Raw genomic sequence first — 18,670 nt, 5'->3', positions numbered from 1 at the left:
TACACCTAACGCTATCCCTCCTAATACCGTTACACCTAACACTAACCCTCCTACTACCTGTACACCTAACACTATCCCTCCTACTACCGCTACACCTAAAGCTGAACACTCACCACTCAACAGGTCCAGCGATGTCCTCTTGACAACAAGCGATCAGCGATTCCTCTTCCTCCCCGCGACGTCACACGATCTTACACCACTGACGCAAATGGGAAGTCAAGTGATTGCCGTACTTTGCGCGGAGTTGTCAGGGATCTTAATGATTCCATAGATTTAGTTTGGACGCCAAAGAGTTTGGAGCGAGCCGATAGTATAATATCAGTAAATTATATATCATCAGTATTATACCATTTAAAAGGTAAAGCTCGCCTCAAACTCCTCTCTTAATTTAATCCTTCCTCTCACACTAATCCTCTTACTTCTTCTTCCCCTAACACTAACCCTCCTACTACCGCTACACCTAACACTAATCCTCCTGCTACCGCTTCACCTAACACTATCCCCCTCCTACTACAGCTACACCTAACACTAACCCTCCTACTAAGTACTGCTACACCTAACACTAACCCTCCTACTACTGTTACACCTAACACTAACCCTCCTACTACTGTTACACCTAACACTAACCCTCCTACTACTGTTACACCTAACACTAACCTTCCTACTACCACTACACCTTAGGGCTGGTTCAGATGCATGTCTACTAGGATCCATCCTCATTGTTTACCACCGGGATCGACCGAACCCCACATTGAGGTTAATGGAAACGTTCATTTCAATGCATTCACCATCGATTGCTGGCGATTGAGCAAGTGCAATGGTCGATTGAATTGTGCGAGACGCTGCATGTAGCTTCTAGAGTAGTGCTTCTCAACATTTTATTGGCATGTACCCCTTTTAAAAACTTGTACTCACCAAGTACCCCCTAGCATAGTAAACATTATCACAAGTACACCTTGACAAAAATATATTTACTCGCAGTACATGATAATTGGTTGTAAACAATTTTCTGTTGCTTTTACTATTGCTTTTACTTAGCTAAAACACTAATTTGGTGTTGATTAAATAAGATTTATCATTTTCTAAAACTCGAAATTTGTTATCCGTGGTTGAAGGGAACCTAAACCTGAACCTAAACTGAGAAGGATATGGATTTTTTCCTCTTAAAATAATACCAGTTGCCTGTGTCTCTAATACTTGTAGCCACAGCCCCTCAACAAGCATACAGATCATCTGCTCTGACTCAAGTCAGACTGGATTAGCTGCATGCTTGTTTCAGGTGTGTGATTAAGCCACTACTTTGGTCAATGAGATCAGCAGGACTGCCAAGCAACTGGTATTGTTTAAGAGGAAACATCCATATCCCTCTCAGAGTTCCCTTTAAGTATATCAAGCTCAAGTACCCCCTGGAACCATCAGAAGTACCCCCTAGGGTACACGTACCACACGTTGAGAACCTAGTTTCTAGAAGACTCTCCTGTTTCTAAGTAACATTTGAGTTTTGCTTCAGATACTAAAGAGTTATCTCTGCCCCAGAGCTCCCCAGAGAACGAAAATGTTTACACTAGAAGGGCGGGCAAGTTCAAGCAGTGAGTCTGCACTGTGGAAATTCACAGCCCTTCACTGTAGACAATCAAAAGTGGAAAAGTCAAAAAAGTTACTTTCTCCCCAAAACAAGACGTAGAAACAGATGGCGCATGTGGAATTGTGTGTGTTTGCGAAAGAAACTCACCCATAAATTCTGTTTGCAGAAGTGTTCCTAAGTTCAGATACACTCTAAGTAAAAGTATAGCAACACATTAAAGCGTAAAAACCCCATGAAAGGCACCCGAATACAATTTCCTGCTCCTTGTTAGGGTTGCAGGAGAATCTGAGCGCGGAAGAAAAGTCGGCTTGTATGTCATCTCTGTAACTCCGGCTTGTGTTGTCTGGCTTCTGTACACATCCCCAGCCTCCCCCTGCCCTGTGACTGTCCACATATATATTTATAAGGTTCAGATTTCATTTTATCTGTGACATCTGCTGGAAGCTTGTCCCTCCTGTGATCGCGAGGCTCGGTGCAGCTGTTCAGGCCTCCAGCTCGCAGCTCTGCTGAGGGTGCCCCTAGCATAAGCTTTTTTGATGTGGGATAAAACAGAAGCAAACCACTGGGGGTATGGAGCCAGCGCCAGCCAGAGGAGTAAAGCGCATCAGAATATCAATTAACCTGTTCCCAACAAAGCGCGCTGCTCCGTGGTGGAATCAGCGCTCGGCTGTGATGTGTCAAGACGCCACATAATATATTCTAATTAAAAAATTGATTGATTCGCTCTTTATTTGCACGCTTGTGTATCCAAGAAACCGGGAAATATCTAAAATATATACATACATACCAAAAAAAAGATATAATCACTAGGAGCTACGCAGGGCGTTTAATATGCATGAGATCTCGGAGAGCCAGGTTGTGTTCCCTTAAAGCAAATTGCGCCTCACTTCCTCTGTAATTGCCGTAGCGCCCGCTCCGCGCGTCTCTGTTTATCCTGGAAAACTGTGTTGGTTTTTTGATTTTTCTAGCTGAGGAAGTTCAGCTTAGGTGTACCCCGTAAGCAGCGGCGCATCTCCGGGGGGAAATGGAGATTATTGCGCATTAGAAACTTTGGTAACTTAAAGCAGAACTCGGAATTCAGGCGCGTATAAGGATTTAAATGTGTCTACACTCATTATTTAAGGCAAACAGTGTGATGTCATGACCCCTCCCACAGTATGATGTCATGACCATGGTCCTCCTGACAGTTTGCTGTCTGTGAACCTCGATGCATTGTGGGAAATAATTTCTTTTACCACCTGCCAAGTAAGCAGTATCTCCCTCTAAAACCCCTCCCACAGTTTGATGTCATGACCATGGTCCTGATAGTTTACTGTCTGTGAACCTCGTTGTGTTGTTGGAAATTATGGCTTTTTTCCAACTGCCAAGCAAGCAGTATCTCCCTCTGTGCATAGAACTCTCAGTAAGGAACATTCCGTACAGATCACCTGGCAGGACTAAAGATGTGGCCACCAGTAATACATTTCAGAATGTAAATCAGGGAGAGGAAAAATGTTCCAGTGGACAAACTGAATAATCTATAAACAAATATTGTAAAAGGACTTAAATGTGTCTACACTAATAATTTAAGGCAAACGTTTAGATAAAGTCCATTTTCCATCTATTTCCCAAACTGAAATACCCATAGTTATAGTAATGAGGGGGTTGTGTTTTACTTACCTAGAGCTTCTTCCAACCCCCATAGCCTCACAAGTCCATCAGTTTCCTCCTGGTCCGCTCCGCTTTGCCCCTCGGTAAGTCCCATCCATGGGAGCGCGATTGAGGGGTTAGGCAGCTGGGGCTGCACAAATGCAGTAGCCTGCGATTGGTGCTGTGGGTTAGCTTTTGGAGGGGAACAGCGGCGCAGTTGAGCGGATCAGGAAGAAATCAAGGAAACTGTAAGGCTATGGGGCCTGGAGGAAGCCTAAGGTAAGTAAAACAGAACGTGTTCCCCCATCTCAGGTATACTTCGTGTAGTCAATAGACAAATATATGCGCTCTGTGTGTTACAACCAAGACTAAAGGGTATTATGCCCAAAGTGAATCAGTTCTCCAATGTCAGTGTCAGACAATGAAAGGAGGAAAGGTAGCATCCAGGGCAGTTCTCTCAGTGGTGGGATTTAACAAGTGACCGTATAAGAAAAAGGAGAGAGAAGAGAGCGCCTCTATGGTGCAATACCCTTAATTCTGTTTGCAAATTGCAAAAGAAATGCATGTACAAGATCGCATACATTTGCAAGCAAACTTCAATTGCTCAATGTTCCACTCCTAAGACGTCGACCGTGGCCAGTGGGGGACATCAACAAGGGTCCGTGGTAGGTCTGGAGTCCAGGCAAGCTCCGTGTGTCGGGTGATAATGATGATGCATTCAACACGTTATCACCCGGCACACGGAGCTTTCCTGGACTCCAGACCTACACCGGACCCTTGTTGACAGGGGCGTAGCAATAGGGGTTGCAGAGGTTGCAACCGCATCGGGGCCCTTGGGCCAAAGGAGCCCTGAAGGGCCCTCCCTCAACTACAGTATTAGCTTTCTATTGGTCCTGTGCTCATAATAATCACTTCTATAGATACTTTGAATAGTGATACTCAATAACAAACTGTTCCCCATCCCCTTCTTGCACCTCTGACACTGTAGTTGCCATTGGCAGGTTTTGGTGCACCATATCAATTGTTATGTATAGAGTGGTTGGGTGGCCCCATTGTAAAACTTGCGTCGGGTCTCACAGCTCCTTAGCTACGCCACTGCTTGTTGATGTCCCTCCGCTGGCCACGGTGGAACATTGAGCATGTGAGGTATGCGTGCAAATTTATGCGATCTTGTACGTGCATTTCTTTTGCAATTTGCAAACAGAATTAAGGGTATTGCACCATAGAGGCGCTCTCTTCTCTCTCCTTTTTCTGATACAGATACTTTATGCACTCCTCAAGGCTCTATTGATGATGTCACATTGGCGCATGCTACATTGGGGATTTCTGCATTGCAGAGGATTGTGGGAGGGACAGGGGTGGCCTGACACTCAGGGGTGGTTCTAGATAAAATGGAATACTGCAGGGGCCAAAAAAAAACAGATTTTTTTTACAAATGAAGCTCTATTATATCTAATTTTACTATACCAATCAATACACCTCTACACTTAGAATGGTACTAGGCCGGGATCTGAACATTTACTTTTTCCGCTTGTGATGCACGCGTCTGCGAGATGCACAACGTCACTTCCTGGTGTGCGGATACTGAGACGAATCTCATCAGCCGTGCCATGCAGGGCTATGGGATTCGCAGCCTCCCGCACCATTTTGGAGGGTAATGTCTGGCGAATCGCTAGCCATTATACCCTATGGAAGAGTTTCCCCGCGTGATTTGCCTGCGGCGAAACTCTGCAAATTCGGCAGAAACAGGCCCTTACTGTTTTTGAAGTTTTACTATAGTATATTTAAGTTTACCATAACAAAATTATACTGTAGTAAGGATGAGCGAACGGAGTTCACTGAATTCCAATTCCAGACTTTGCATGAGATTTCAGAGAATTCCAATGTTAAAATCCCGAAATTTACACGAAATTACGTTAATGTAGTGCATGAACATTTTTTATTTTTTTTTATAAATAGGAAAAAAATTTTTACTGAGCATGCTCTGTCACATGACAGTGAAAATTCTATGCGAAAGAGCAAAAACTCTAAACACAAATTGTAACCTATTGTAAACATATTTTTTCTCATTCGCACGGACCATGTTTTTACACATAGGTAATACTTGGAAATGCTTTCAAATGTTCTTATGGATCTAAGAGTAGTTACTGAAATTTTAGTTAGTTTTTATTAGTTTTATTAAAAATGATCTTTTTGATTTAGTTCTATACTTCTGTGCAACAGTAGTCTGAAGTACAGACAGATTACAAACTCCCTCTTTGCTGCTACATAAACAAGTAATTAGTTTGAGAGAGCAATGTATGTCATTGTCAACAGCTCCATTAAGCCACTGACTAGAATCTCAGTATAATGATGTTCACGCTCACATGATGTATATTCAAAACAGATATTTGCCTCCTTAAAGCAAAAGTTATTTGCGATTTTTTCGGTTACAGTGAGTATATGAGATGTCCCACAATGCATCACTGCCGAATATGCAAATCATCCCTTTGTTGTCCCAGATAGCTAAACACACCTCCAGAACTGCTGGAATGCAATGTCGTGTCAGCGAACTAAATGTACATACAGACTGTTTCAGACTGGTTGGTCCTCATCAGTGCATGGCATGGGTTAATGTGTCTCTATGGGGTAGGACTGAAAATACCCAGAGTTACAGATTGCCTATAGAATCTTAATTTTTAGAGGTTGATACAGAAACAGAAAGCCATGTCACCCCAGTCAGCTAACTTGTTTCAGACCAACAGGAGCTTCACCGGAATGAATAAGGGTCTGTTGGTCCCGAAACGCATTCGCTGTGGGGGTAACATGGCTGACATGTGGTGGGCAAAGGATGATGTTTGTCTCATCAGAAGTGGCATTTCCCTTTGAATTAAAATATTTGGGATGCACATAAACCCTACAACCTCTGTGTTTCTTGGTGATTTTAGGGTTGGGTCCTGGAGGGATTTCCCCGAACAAGAGATCAGGGCTTATTGCTGCAGATGAATGGCTCCTGCCCTGACCATGTCGGTGAGTTACTCTACCGAATGTCCACTTTTATAACGTCTCTTCACTTCTTCTTCTCAAATCCTGGGAAATGCATTAATGATTTCTCCTTTATTGCTTTTAGTGGTGCTGGAGGCTCCAGATATTGTCCTGATTGAGAGGAACATGGGAAAGAGGGTCGACCCCACCACTGGAGGTAACACAAATGTTTTACAAGTTATGTATTAGGAATGATTTACTAACCTTGTCCCAGTCTGGAGAGCAGTGGAGGACATAAGTTCACCCATTACCTGAATATTTATGCCTTAATGATGCTAACCTTTCATCTTGGTACTACATTTTAACATCCCCTCTGGTTACAATATTCCCTACTGGTTAAAAACCATAATTCCCCCCCCGGACACAAATTTTGCCCCTACGACACAAATTCGTAATTTTGTATTTGCCATACAAACCGTAATTCTGAATTTCATAAGCGAAATTTCGGTTTTGTAAAGACGCATTTCGGCGCAAATTCGTGTTTAGCGCGAAATTTCATAATTTCATGTTTTCTATAGAAACAAAGTTATTTCACTTACAAAAATGGACGTAATTTTGTTTCTAATAGTAATTATGCACATTTATATAATGACTAAACTCAGGAAAGTCACTCATTGATTGCAATTACTGATAATGCAAAGGCCCCTGCACATGCTGTCGCTTTAAATGTATCAGGAGGCTCTATCTGCAGCCACTTCTAAGACAGGTGCACTTAGCAGTCATGCATGCTGAGAGACTTGGTTTTGGGCCTTGCAATATCTGATAATGCGCAAAAAGTGGGATCAGCGCATCACCAGGCCGCCTCAGAATGGCCTCCGATCAGAGATGCGCTGAGCCCCCCCAGAGACTGCAAATGCACCTTGAACCCAAACAGAGGCTCTGCATATACACCAAAAGCAAAGCTGTTAAGTGGGAGCGGCTGACCAAAAATGAATTAAATTAGTACATAGCAAGGAAATGAACAGCGCTACTTAAAAACAGATGAGTGCCAACCTGCAAAAGAGTGCAAGCCCCACTTATGGGATAAAATACACACCGAGCATACACATGACCTGTCTACCACTGGAGGATGTTGGTTTCCTGTAACAGCTTGCATGCAACTTGTTAAGTACTCGTCCCTCCCACTGCGAAGAAGTCAATCCTCCATGGGAGGGGACCTAACACTAACAAAATCCTACCTATGCATATGCATAGCCTGGGCGCGCTACCAAGTAAAATTGAAAATTGCGCAAAAAGTGGGATCAATTTTCAATTTTACTTGGTAGCGCGCCCAGGCTATGCATATGCATAGGTAGGATTTAGTTAGTGTTAGGTCCCCTCCCATGGAGGATTGACTTCTTCGCAGTGGGAGGGACGAGTACTTAACAAGTTGCATGCAAGCTGTTACAGGAAACCAACATCCTCCAGTGGTAGACAGGTCATGTGTATGCTCGGTGTGTATTTTATCCCATCAGTGGGGCTTGCACACTTTTGCAGGGAGGCACTCATCTGTTTTTAAGTAGCGCTGTTCATTTCCTTGCTATGTACTAATTTAATTCATTTTTGGTCAGCCGCTCCCACTTAACAGCTTTGCTTTTGGTGTATATGCAGAGCCTCTGTTTGGGTTCAAGGTGCATTTGCAGTCTCTGGGGGGGCTCAGCGCATCTCTGATCGGAGGCCATTCGGAGGCGGCCTGGTGATGCGCTGATCCCACTTTTTGCGCAATTTTCAATTTTACTTGGTAGCGTGCCCAGGCTATGCATATGCATAGGTAGGATTTAGTTAGTGTTAGGTCCCCTCCCATGGAGGATTGACTTCTTCGCAGTGGGAGGGACGAGTACTTAACAAGTTGCATGCAAGCTGTTACAGGAAACCAACATCCTCCAGTGGTAGACAGGTCATGTGTATGCTCGGTGTGTATTTTATCCCATAAGTGGGGCTTGCATTCTTTTGCAGGTTGGCACTCATCTGTTTTTAAGTAGCGCTGTTCATTTCCTTGCTATCTAATATCTGATAATGCAAAAGTCCCTGCATGTGTTGTTGTTTTAAATGTATCAGGAGGCTCTACCTGCAGCCATTTCTAAGACAGGTGCTCTTTGTCAAGGTGCACTTAGTGGTCATGCATGCTGAGAAACTTGGTTTTGGGCCATGCAGTATCTGATAATGCAAAGGTACCTGCAAGTGCTGTCGTTTTAAATGTATCAGGAGGCTCTAGACTGGAACACAATTTCGAGAACGGACGAATTTCCAAAATTCTGATTTTTTTTGTTTTGCGTAAATGACCGTAATTACGAAAAACGATCCGAATTACGAAATTCCCCATAAACGCGAACTTTCACGTAATTTCAGAAAATTTGCGAAATTTCGTTTATGGCCATAATCGTAATTTTGCAAATTACGTGAAATCTTGCGTAATCGTAATTAGGTCACTACGATCATCGGTATTTAACTGTAACAACCACAAGCCTAACCATAACCCCTTACTCCAGCAACCTAACCCTGACCTCATCTCCTGATACCTAACCCTAAACTCAGCTCCTGATAACTAACCTTTTTCTCCTGTTACCCAAGGCTGGATTTATACTTTTTCCACCCCCTAGGCCAAGTATGTTGGGGCTCCCTTTCCAAATGGAGCAGTGCCCCTCTTATTCCATGTGCAGCCCCCTCTCCCATGCGTAACATCCATATACTGCAGCCCCATCTTTCATTTACAATTCTCTTGTACATCAGCTTCCCTTTTCACATGTTCATTTGCAGCCTCCTCTTTCATATGTAGCAACCCCTATTTCATGTCAGGGTGCGCCCTTGGGCTGTAGCCGCCTAAGGCCCGGACCTTTGTGGCCTCTCCAGAAATCCAGCCTGCTGGTACCTAACTTTAACGTCCCCTCCCCTGTAGGACCTAACTCTAACCTCCACTCCAGGTACCTAACCCTAACTTCCCCTCCAGTACCTATCCCCTAACTTTTCCTCCAGTACCTAACCCTAACGCCTAGTACCTAACCCTGTCTTCATCTCCAGTACTTATCCTAAAGGCGACCACTAAGGATACAATTTGCTGAACGATCTTTTAAGAACGATCGGAAATGATCGCTTTAGACCACTAATGAATACAAATCTCCCAACCAATCCAATCAGATGAATAAAATTAAAGTGTCATGAAACCCAGCATTTCTTCTTTGTTCTAATAGATTATTTACAGCATATTATATACAACCAGCATTTTTTTTTTACTAGAACAGCATTCAAAGGGTTACACACAGGATTTAGAAGTTCCCTGCCAGCAAAGCTGGACGACTGTGAAGTGCAGATAATGTTATCTTGTATTTAATTATATCACGTGAGGAATGTAATTAAACACTTCTCTGACACTGCAGGCCCTGCTGAACAAAGTAAGACAATCAGAAAGCATTTCTGCTTGTTAGAACATGAATAAAGCAGTTATAAATAAAATGCAAAGTCAGCTCTAAGAGGAAAAAAAAGTGTACTTTGGGAACATATAATTTCTAAATGAATAATACTTCTTATGCACAAAAGCAAATATGATAACCGTATGGCATATAAAAAGTAGGAAACCGTGTTTTTATTGAATATTATGTCAGGGTTTTATACCACTTTAATCCCGATTCCCCCCCCCCCCCCCACACACACACACACACACACATACACATACACACAAACAGCCTTGTGTGTGCATATTTTAAGGCCACGCTCATTTCTGCTCCAGGATCTGTAATTCTGCTTCTGGCTACCAAAAAGCATACATTGTTTCAGGGATTAATCCTGTACACACTCTCCAGGGCCCTATGTGCTGGGCCACAGAGCAGCTGCATGACTTGATGACGTGATTATAGCTCCACCCCTGCCTAATGGAAAGCTTGTGTGCATGTTCCTCAGAGGTGTACCACACCACTTTTGATTGGCCGGATGACCCAGAAGTACAGAAAGCCTTGGTGGAACCAGAAGGCATCTCAGAGGAGGTAACTGGACAAAGACTGCTGGAATACCATAGAAACATCCCAGGAATTCTGCGAACTTTCCCCAAGATATACAAGAAGCTCAATGCTGACCAGCCATGCTTAGATGTCTTTTCACAAGGTAGATTTGTGATCACATTTTTTATTTGAATTGTTGAACAGTTAACACTTAAAGTTCCAGTCCAGATACAGGTTACTAATAAAACATTATTTTATGCACAAAAAGTTTTGCAAAAAAGTTGTTAATTGGTAACCTGATGAATTTGGTATCATACCTACAAAATATTTTGTTGCAATACAAAGTATAGGATTGCTGCAAAATTGCTTTTCAATTGCTGCACTACCCAGAACAGCAACAAAAAAAAAACAACCGCAAATCGCAATCGCCATACAATCGCTAGGGCGGAAGGGGGGGGGGGGGGCTGGGGGGTTGGGCGGGGGTTCTAAGCCTGTGGTCCTCAAGTGGTGAAATAGAAAATTGCTTCAAAAACACTGAAAATCACTCACACCCCCCCCCCCCCCCCCCCAACAAGAAAAAACACTCAGTGATTGTGATTTGCGTTGTTTATTTCTTTTTATCCTTTTTCCTAGTTTCCTAATTCGATGGAAATGGCATTTTTTTATTGTACAGAATGGCATTGCACAGCAGAAATTAGGCTTCATATGCCACTGTGCCACTGTGCGGCGGCAGGGTCATATACCTAGGTCCACCCGCCTGGCTACTGACGTACCCCCCGCTGAGCAGGAAGTACATCACTGCGATTCTCGTTGGTCCATGCACGCCAGTATAGGCACAGCAATAATGGGGGTGACACACATGGTACAAAATTATGGAAAAATCAATAATGCGTTATTATCAATCGGTCACATTTTAATATGTTTTAAGCACACTTAAAGAGGAGCTGTTAGGTATAAGGTCTCAGAGGAAAAAAAACACATATATCAGTAGCTAAATATAGGCTGTACTTACATTACATATGCATTTCACTGTCCACGTTTGGATTTCACAGAATTTTTATATAGTATTTGCAGAGAATGATGCTCCTGACAGCTCATGGCAGGTTCCATCTTTGTCTGTCTTGTATGAAGCCAATTGTGATGTAATATCCTCGCTTACCCTGCTTCCTGATGATTCCACTCAAAAAAAAGATCAGGATCAAAGATCCTAATGGTTCATGATCTGGACAACACTACTGTGCAGTGAATATTAATTAGCCATGTGGCTAGGAACAATAGCAGACTCCTGCAGTATACTCTAACGGAACATGTGCCCTGTGAACAGCACATTGATTTTTCAGTGTTGTGAGCTGGGCTTAAAGATACAAGCTGCTGTAACATGAGCCTGTAACTTCTCACTGTGAAAGCAGCCTTAGGACGGGATAGGGAAATGAAGGGGAGGACCAAGGGAGTGCAGTGGGGAGAAGAAGCAGCCCCAGAATGCTTTGCAGTATCTGTTATGCGGCCTGCCAGCCTCCTTAGGAGCTTGGGAATATAGAGGCTTGCTGTTCAGCAAACATCAAAGTAAGAGAGATTTTTAACTTCAGTATTGCCTTTTTGGCTTCCTTCTAAAATGTTTAACACAGGAGAATAGAGGTTTAAATTAGCTTTTGCAGCCTGACAGTTACTCTTTAAAGCAATATTGAAGCGACCTTGAAAAAAAACAGTTAAACCATAATCACCCATGTAAAGGGAATGCTTTGGATCCCATAGAGCCTTTTCCGGTCCTTTTTCCATGCCCTCAGTCCACCTCAGTCCTACCTACAGTTCCACAGAGCTGTCCCCAAAGGTGACACAAACCGTAATAATTCCTCCCCATAAGATTCTAACTCCATCTAATATCCAAACTGAAATGTTTTTCTTTCTTGAATTTGGCTTTATGTAATAATACAATGACAGTTTTTTAGGGAGCATAAAGTGAGAGGTATATAGAGGCTGCCATATTTATTTCCTTTACACGATACTAGTTGCCTGGCTGTCCAGCTGATCTGTTTGGCTGCAGTGGTGACTGAATAACATTGTTGAAACAAACATGGGGGTAATTTTGTCTGAAAAATCTGATGTGATTTGATATTCGTCATGTAATTTGTTCATATTGTTTGTTACACAATCAGCCTGCATGCAATGATCTTTACTTCTGGCAGATATGAAAAAAACAGAGAGCACCAAGTGCCAATATCTATAACCACACCCACTGGCAAAGGCTAAAAGGTTGTTTTTTTACACATATACATATTCACAGAGGGAGATACTGGTTGCTTGACATTCGGAAACAACCGTTATTTCCCACAATGCACCAAGGCTCACAGGCAGGAAAATGTCAGGCCTTTTGTCTTGACATCACACTGTGGGAGGGGTTTCAGCACAATATAATCCGTACAGACCCCTCCTGATGATCTATTCGGGAAAAAGTAAAGACTTCTCATGGGAAAGGGGGCATCAGCTACTGATTGGGATGAAGTTCAATCCTTGGTAACAGTTCCTCTTTAACCTCACTTTTTTGTACCTTTTGTCTTTATCCCCAGTTTTCCACAGAACTTTATTGCATTCACTTGCAGACACTTTACCACTAAACGCATGCAATGACTTTGCAGAGAGTATCCCCAATACCCATGAGTAGCTGCGGGCATGTTGAAGCAGATGTGGGCATTAAACGTCCCGAGCCCGACATTACCCATCTCTCTGGGCGCTTGCACTTTTAATTAAATAGCTGCTGAAGTTCTGACCTCCCTGCCATCCGCTTGTGTCTAACACAGCGCAGTGCCCTTCCAGCATCAACGCTTACCAGCGACGCCATTGTCCCCTCTTCATTCCGCAAATTAATTAGCTTTCAAATTGCTTAATTACATCTAAAAGTTGATATCAGCTTTCATAAAGAATTAATGGGCATTGGTAAATAAAAACGTGGGTGCTTGAATATTAATTACTATTAATTAATAATGTAGAGAGATAAAGTAGGAAAGGGGAGAGGAGCGAGATAAAGAGAAAAAAAGCCTGTATATTCCATGGAATTCTCCGAAGATCTTTCACAAGCCACATCAAGCCTCAAATTTCTTTTTTATGCGAGATAATTAGTCAGGCAGCTTATCATGGGAATTATTACTCCTAATTAACTAACAGTTATTTACTGAAATTTAGCCCCATTTGTAAGCAGAGCTTCCTGCCTTTATCTGATCGGAGGATATTAAGTAGAATGCGGAACCCGTATTTTGTGGGCTGGTTCTAGTCGAGTCCCCCTGAAAACATCAAGATAAACGCACAGTTTTCCCAGCATTTCCCAGAAACCCATTTTTCACGCCTCACTTTGCTACTGATTTTAACCCCTTAAAGTGTAACTGTCGGGCACAAAATCAAACAAAAAATAATTCTTTATTTTTATCAGGTAATCAAGTAATAAGGATGCTAACCAGGCAATCCAACAGTTAAAATCACTATTACTTTTCTTGTTGATAATTGATCATTCCCCAGTTTACCTGACTCTTATTTGGTACAAACAAATTTTGGTACACACAAAGGAAGTTGCAGGCCATGCTGGGTTGTCCTTTTTTGCTTCTCTACTTTCCCCTCAGACTTAATGAGACTCTGTAACAAAATTGTGAGCCTTATTTCTTCTATCCTATAAGTTCCTATGCCTGTTCTAATGTGCTCTGTCTTACTGCAGTCTTTTCTAGTTGCACTGTCTCTGTAATAAATCTTATCTTCTTTCCTCTGTCGGCTCTGTCGGGCTCAGGCTGGAATGTGTGGAATGTGCAGCACTGCTTTTAATTGCCAGAAGCTATACACACCCTCTCCAAGCTCTGCATGAGTCACACAGTGAGCTGTTCTCAATCTGGTTAGAAGCCATGTTTTTTGTTTGTAAACACTGCATAAAAATGGCAATTACAAGCCAGGATTGCAGCAGGGAGTGGCAGAAACAGCACAGAGGGGCCCAGGAGAACATAAGGAATAGAATGGTATGCTTTTTATTGTAATAATTTTAGAGTACAGATTCTCTTTAACTAATGCAGCCTGATTGGCTGAAGCCTCTTTCCCTACTGTTTTCCCCTCCCACACCTCTGTTCCTCTCTGATTGGCCAATACTTCTCATGCTGAGACAATGCACTTTCTATAGTGAACAGCAGGCAATGCATACACCAGGGCTGTCCAATAAGTCGATCGCGATCTACCGGTAGATCGCGACCGCCTTCTTGGTCGATCGCGGCCTCTCGGCCGCGTCCCGTGAAAGTTTGTTGCGGCCAGCAGCTTATCGTGTTTAGCTGCTGGCCAATAAGAATGCAGGCGAGGAGAGAGGGAGGAGAGAGGCGGCGCGGCCGCTACGTCATGGCTGGGGGCGGCGACGGGCAGCCTGCAACGTGCGTGCTTGTAACCTGCCCGGCGCCGCCCCCAGCCATGACGTAGCGGCCGCACCGCCTCTCTCTTCACCGCTGCTTCTCTCCTGCATCCCATTGGCCTGCCAGAGTCTCTCCTCGCCGCCTCTTCTCTTCTGCCTGCCTGCTAACCTACGCTGCAGGTACATATACCTGGAGGGCCCATATACCTGGCTAACCTACACTGGGGGCCCATATACCTGGCTAACCTACACTGGGGGCCCATATACCTGGCTAACTACACTGAGGGCCCATATACCTGGTTAACTACACTGAGGCCCCATATACCTGGCTAACTACACTGAGGGCCTATATACCTGGCTAACCTAAACTGAGGGCCCATATACCTGGCTAACTACACTGAGGCCCCATATACCTGGCTAACTACACTGAGGGCCTATATACCTGGCTAACTACACTGAGGCCCCATATACCTGGCTAACTACACTGAGGGACCATATACCTGGCTAACCTACACTGAGGGCCCATATACCTGGCTAACTACACTGAGGGCTCCTATACCTGGCTAAGCTACACTGGGGGCCCATATACCTGGCTAACTACACTGGGGGCCCATATACCTGGCTAACTACACTGAGGGCCCATATACCTGGCTAACTACACTGAGGCCCCATATTCCTGGCTAACTACACTGAGGGCCCATATACCTGGCTAACTACACTGAGGGCCCATATTCCTGGCTAACTACACTGAGGGCCCATATACCTGGCTAACCTACACTGGGGGCTCATATACCTGGCTAACTACACTGAGGGCCCATATACCTGGCTAACTACACTGAGGGCCCATATACCTGGCTAACTACACTGAGGCCCCATATACCTGGCTAACTACACTGAGGGCCCATATACCTGGCTAACTACACTGAGGGCCCATATACCTGGCTAACTACACTGAGGGCCCATATACCTGGCTAACTACACTGAGGGCCCATATACCTGGCTAACTACACTGAGGCCCCATATACCTGGCTAACTACACTGGGGGCCCATATACCTGGCTAACTACACTGAGGGCCCATATACCTGGCTAACTACACTGAGGGCCCATATACCTGGCTAATCTACACTGAGGGCCCATATACCTGGCTAACTACACTGAGGGCCCATATACCTGGCTAACTACACTGAGGGCCCATATACCTGGCTAACTATACACTGAGGCCCCATATTCCTGGCTAACTACACTGAGGGCCCATATACCTGGCTAACTATACTGAGGGCCCATATACCTGGCTAACCTACACTGGGGGCCCATATACCTGGCTAACTACACTGAGGGCCCATATACCTGGCTAACCTACACTGAGGACCCATATACCTGGCTAACTACACTGAGGGCCCATATACCTGGCTAACTACACTGAGGCCCCATATTCCTGGCTAACTACACTGAGGGCCCATATACCTGGCTAACTACACTGGGGGCCCATATACCTGGCTAACTACACTGAGGGCCCATATACCTGGCTAACCTACACTGAGGACCCATATACCTGGCTAACTACACTGAGGGCCCATATACCTGGCTAACCTACACTGAGGGCCCATATACCTGGCTAATCTACACTGAGGGCCCATATACCTGGCTAACTACACTGAGGGCCCATATACCTGGCTAACTACACTGAGGCCCCATATTCCTGGCTAACTACACTGAGGGCCCATATACCTGGCTAACTACACTGAGGGCCCATATTCCTGGCTAACTACACTGAGGGCCCATATACCTGGCTAACTACACTGAGGGCCCATATACCTGGCTAACTACACTGAGGCCCCATATACCTGGCTAACTACACTGAGGGCCCATATACCTGGCTAAGCTACACTGGGGGCCCATATACCTGGCTAACTACACTGAGGACCCATATACCTGGCTAACTACACTGAGGGCCCATATACCTGGCTAACTACACTGAGGCCCCATATACCTGGCTAACTACACTGAGGCCCCATATACCTGGCTAACTACACTGAGGGCCCATATACCTGGCTAAGCTACACTGGGGGCCCATATACCTGGCTAACTACACTGGGGGCCCATATACCTGGCTAACTACACTGAGGGCCCATATACCTGGCTAACTACACTGAGGGCCCATATACCTGGCTAACTACACTGAGGGCCCATATACCTGGCTAACTACACTGAGGGCCCATATACCTGGCTAACTACACTGAGGGCCCATATACCTGGCTAACTACACTGAGGGCCCATATACCTGGCTAACTACACTGAGGGCCCATATACCTGGCTAACTACACTGAGGGCCCATATACCTGGCTAACTACACTGAGGGCCCATATACCTGGCTAACCTAAACTGAGGGCCCATATACCTGGCTAACCTAAACTGAGGGCCCATATACCTGGCTAATCTACACTGAGGGCCTATATACCTGGCTAACTACACTGAGGGACCATATACCTGGCTAACTACACTGAGGGCCCATATACCTGGCTAACCTAAACTGAGGGCCCATATACCTGGCTAACTACACTGAGGGACCATATACCTGGCTAACTACACTGAGGGCCCATATACCTGGCTAACTACACTGAGGGCCCATATACCTGGCTAACTACACTGAGGGCCCCTATACCTGGCTAACCTAAACTGAGGGCCCATATACCTGGCTAACTACACTGAGGGCCCATATACCTGGCTAACCTAAACTGAGGGCCCATATACCTGGCTAACCTAAACTGAGCGCCCATATACCTGGCTAATCTACACTGAGGGCCCATATACCTGGCTAACTACACTGAGGGACCATATACCTGGCTAACTACACTGGGGGCCCATATACCTGGCTAACTACACTGGGGGCCCATATACCTGGCTAACTACACTGAGGGCCCATATACCTGGCTAACTACACTGAGGGCCCATATACCTGGCTAACTACACTGAGGGCCCATATACCTGGCTAACTACACTGAGGGCCCATATACCTGGCTAACTACACTGAGGGCCCATATACCTGGCTAACTACACTGAGGGCCCATATACCTGGCTAACTACACTGAGGGCCCATATACCTGGCTAACTACACTGAGGGCCCATATACCTGGCTAACTACACTGAGGGCCCATATACCTGGCTAACTACACTGAGGGCCCATATACCTGGCTAACCTAAACTGAGGGCCCATATACCTGGCTAACCTAAACTGAGGGCCCATATACCTGGCTAAGCTAAACTGAGGGCCCATATACCTGGCTAACTACACTGAGGGACCATATACCTGGCTAACCTATACTGAGGGACCATATACCTGGCTAACTACACTGAGGCCCCATATACCTGGCTAACTACACTGAGGGCCCATATTCCTGGCTAACTACACTGAGGGCCCATATACCTGGCTAACCTAAACTGAGGGCCCATATACCTGGCTAACCTACACTGGGGGCCCATATACCTGGCTAACTACACTGAGGGACCATATACCTGGCTAACTACACTGAGGGCCCATATACCTGGCTAACTACACTGAGGGCCCATATACCTGGCTAACTACACTGAGGGCCCATATACCTGGCTAACCTAAACTGAGGGCCCATATACCTGGCTAACCTAAACTGAGGGCCCATATACCTGGCTAATCTACACTGAGGGCCCATATACCTGGCTAAGCTACACTGGGGGCCCATATACCTGGCTAACTACACTGAGGGCCCATATACCTGGCTAATCTACACTGAGGGCCTATATACCTGGCTAACTACACTGGGGGCCCATATACCTGGCTAACTACACTGAGGCCCCATATACCTGGCTAACTACACTGAGGGCCCATATACCTGGCTAATCTACACTGAGGGCCCATATACCTGGCTAATCTACACTGAGGGCCCATATACCTGGCTAACCTATACTGAGTCTAAACCCACTACTGAATGAAGTACAGGTAAAATTCAAATGTCTCACTTTGCCAAAATCGGCTTGACCTTAAATGTACATAAAAGTTAGGAGGGACATAGAGTATGAGTCACTCCTCTCTGGATCAGAGTTAATTGACAAGCTTACTCTGTACACAGAGATTTCCTACAATTGTTAATGGACAGGGTTCTCTGTATACAGACACA

At 44.9% G+C, this 18,670-nt stretch overlaps 1 protein-coding gene across 1 annotated transcript in view; it reads left to right on the top strand.

Moving 5' to 3' along the window:
* The window catches only part of AK8 (adenylate kinase 8), a 191,367-nt gene that overhangs the window by 77,917 nt on the left and 94,780 nt on the right, over positions 1-18,670 (top strand). Inside the window, exons 6-8 of the mRNA XM_068248926.1 lie at positions 6,142-6,223; positions 6,324-6,395; positions 10,112-10,312. Of these exons, the coding sequence (XP_068105027.1) occupies positions 6,142-6,223; positions 6,324-6,395; positions 10,112-10,312 (355 nt within the window). The remainder of the gene's footprint in view (positions 1-6,141; positions 6,224-6,323; positions 6,396-10,111; positions 10,313-18,670) is intronic.

Source organism: Hyperolius riggenbachi, chromosome 8 (genome assembly GCF_040937935.1).
Source record: "Hyperolius riggenbachi isolate aHypRig1 chromosome 8, aHypRig1.pri, whole genome shotgun sequence".
Classification (NCBI taxonomy): domain Eukaryota; kingdom Metazoa; phylum Chordata; class Amphibia; order Anura; family Hyperoliidae; genus Hyperolius; species Hyperolius riggenbachi.
The sequence above is the reverse complement of the archived record's forward strand: the minus strand, read 5'-3'. Positions and strand labels throughout refer to the sequence as shown.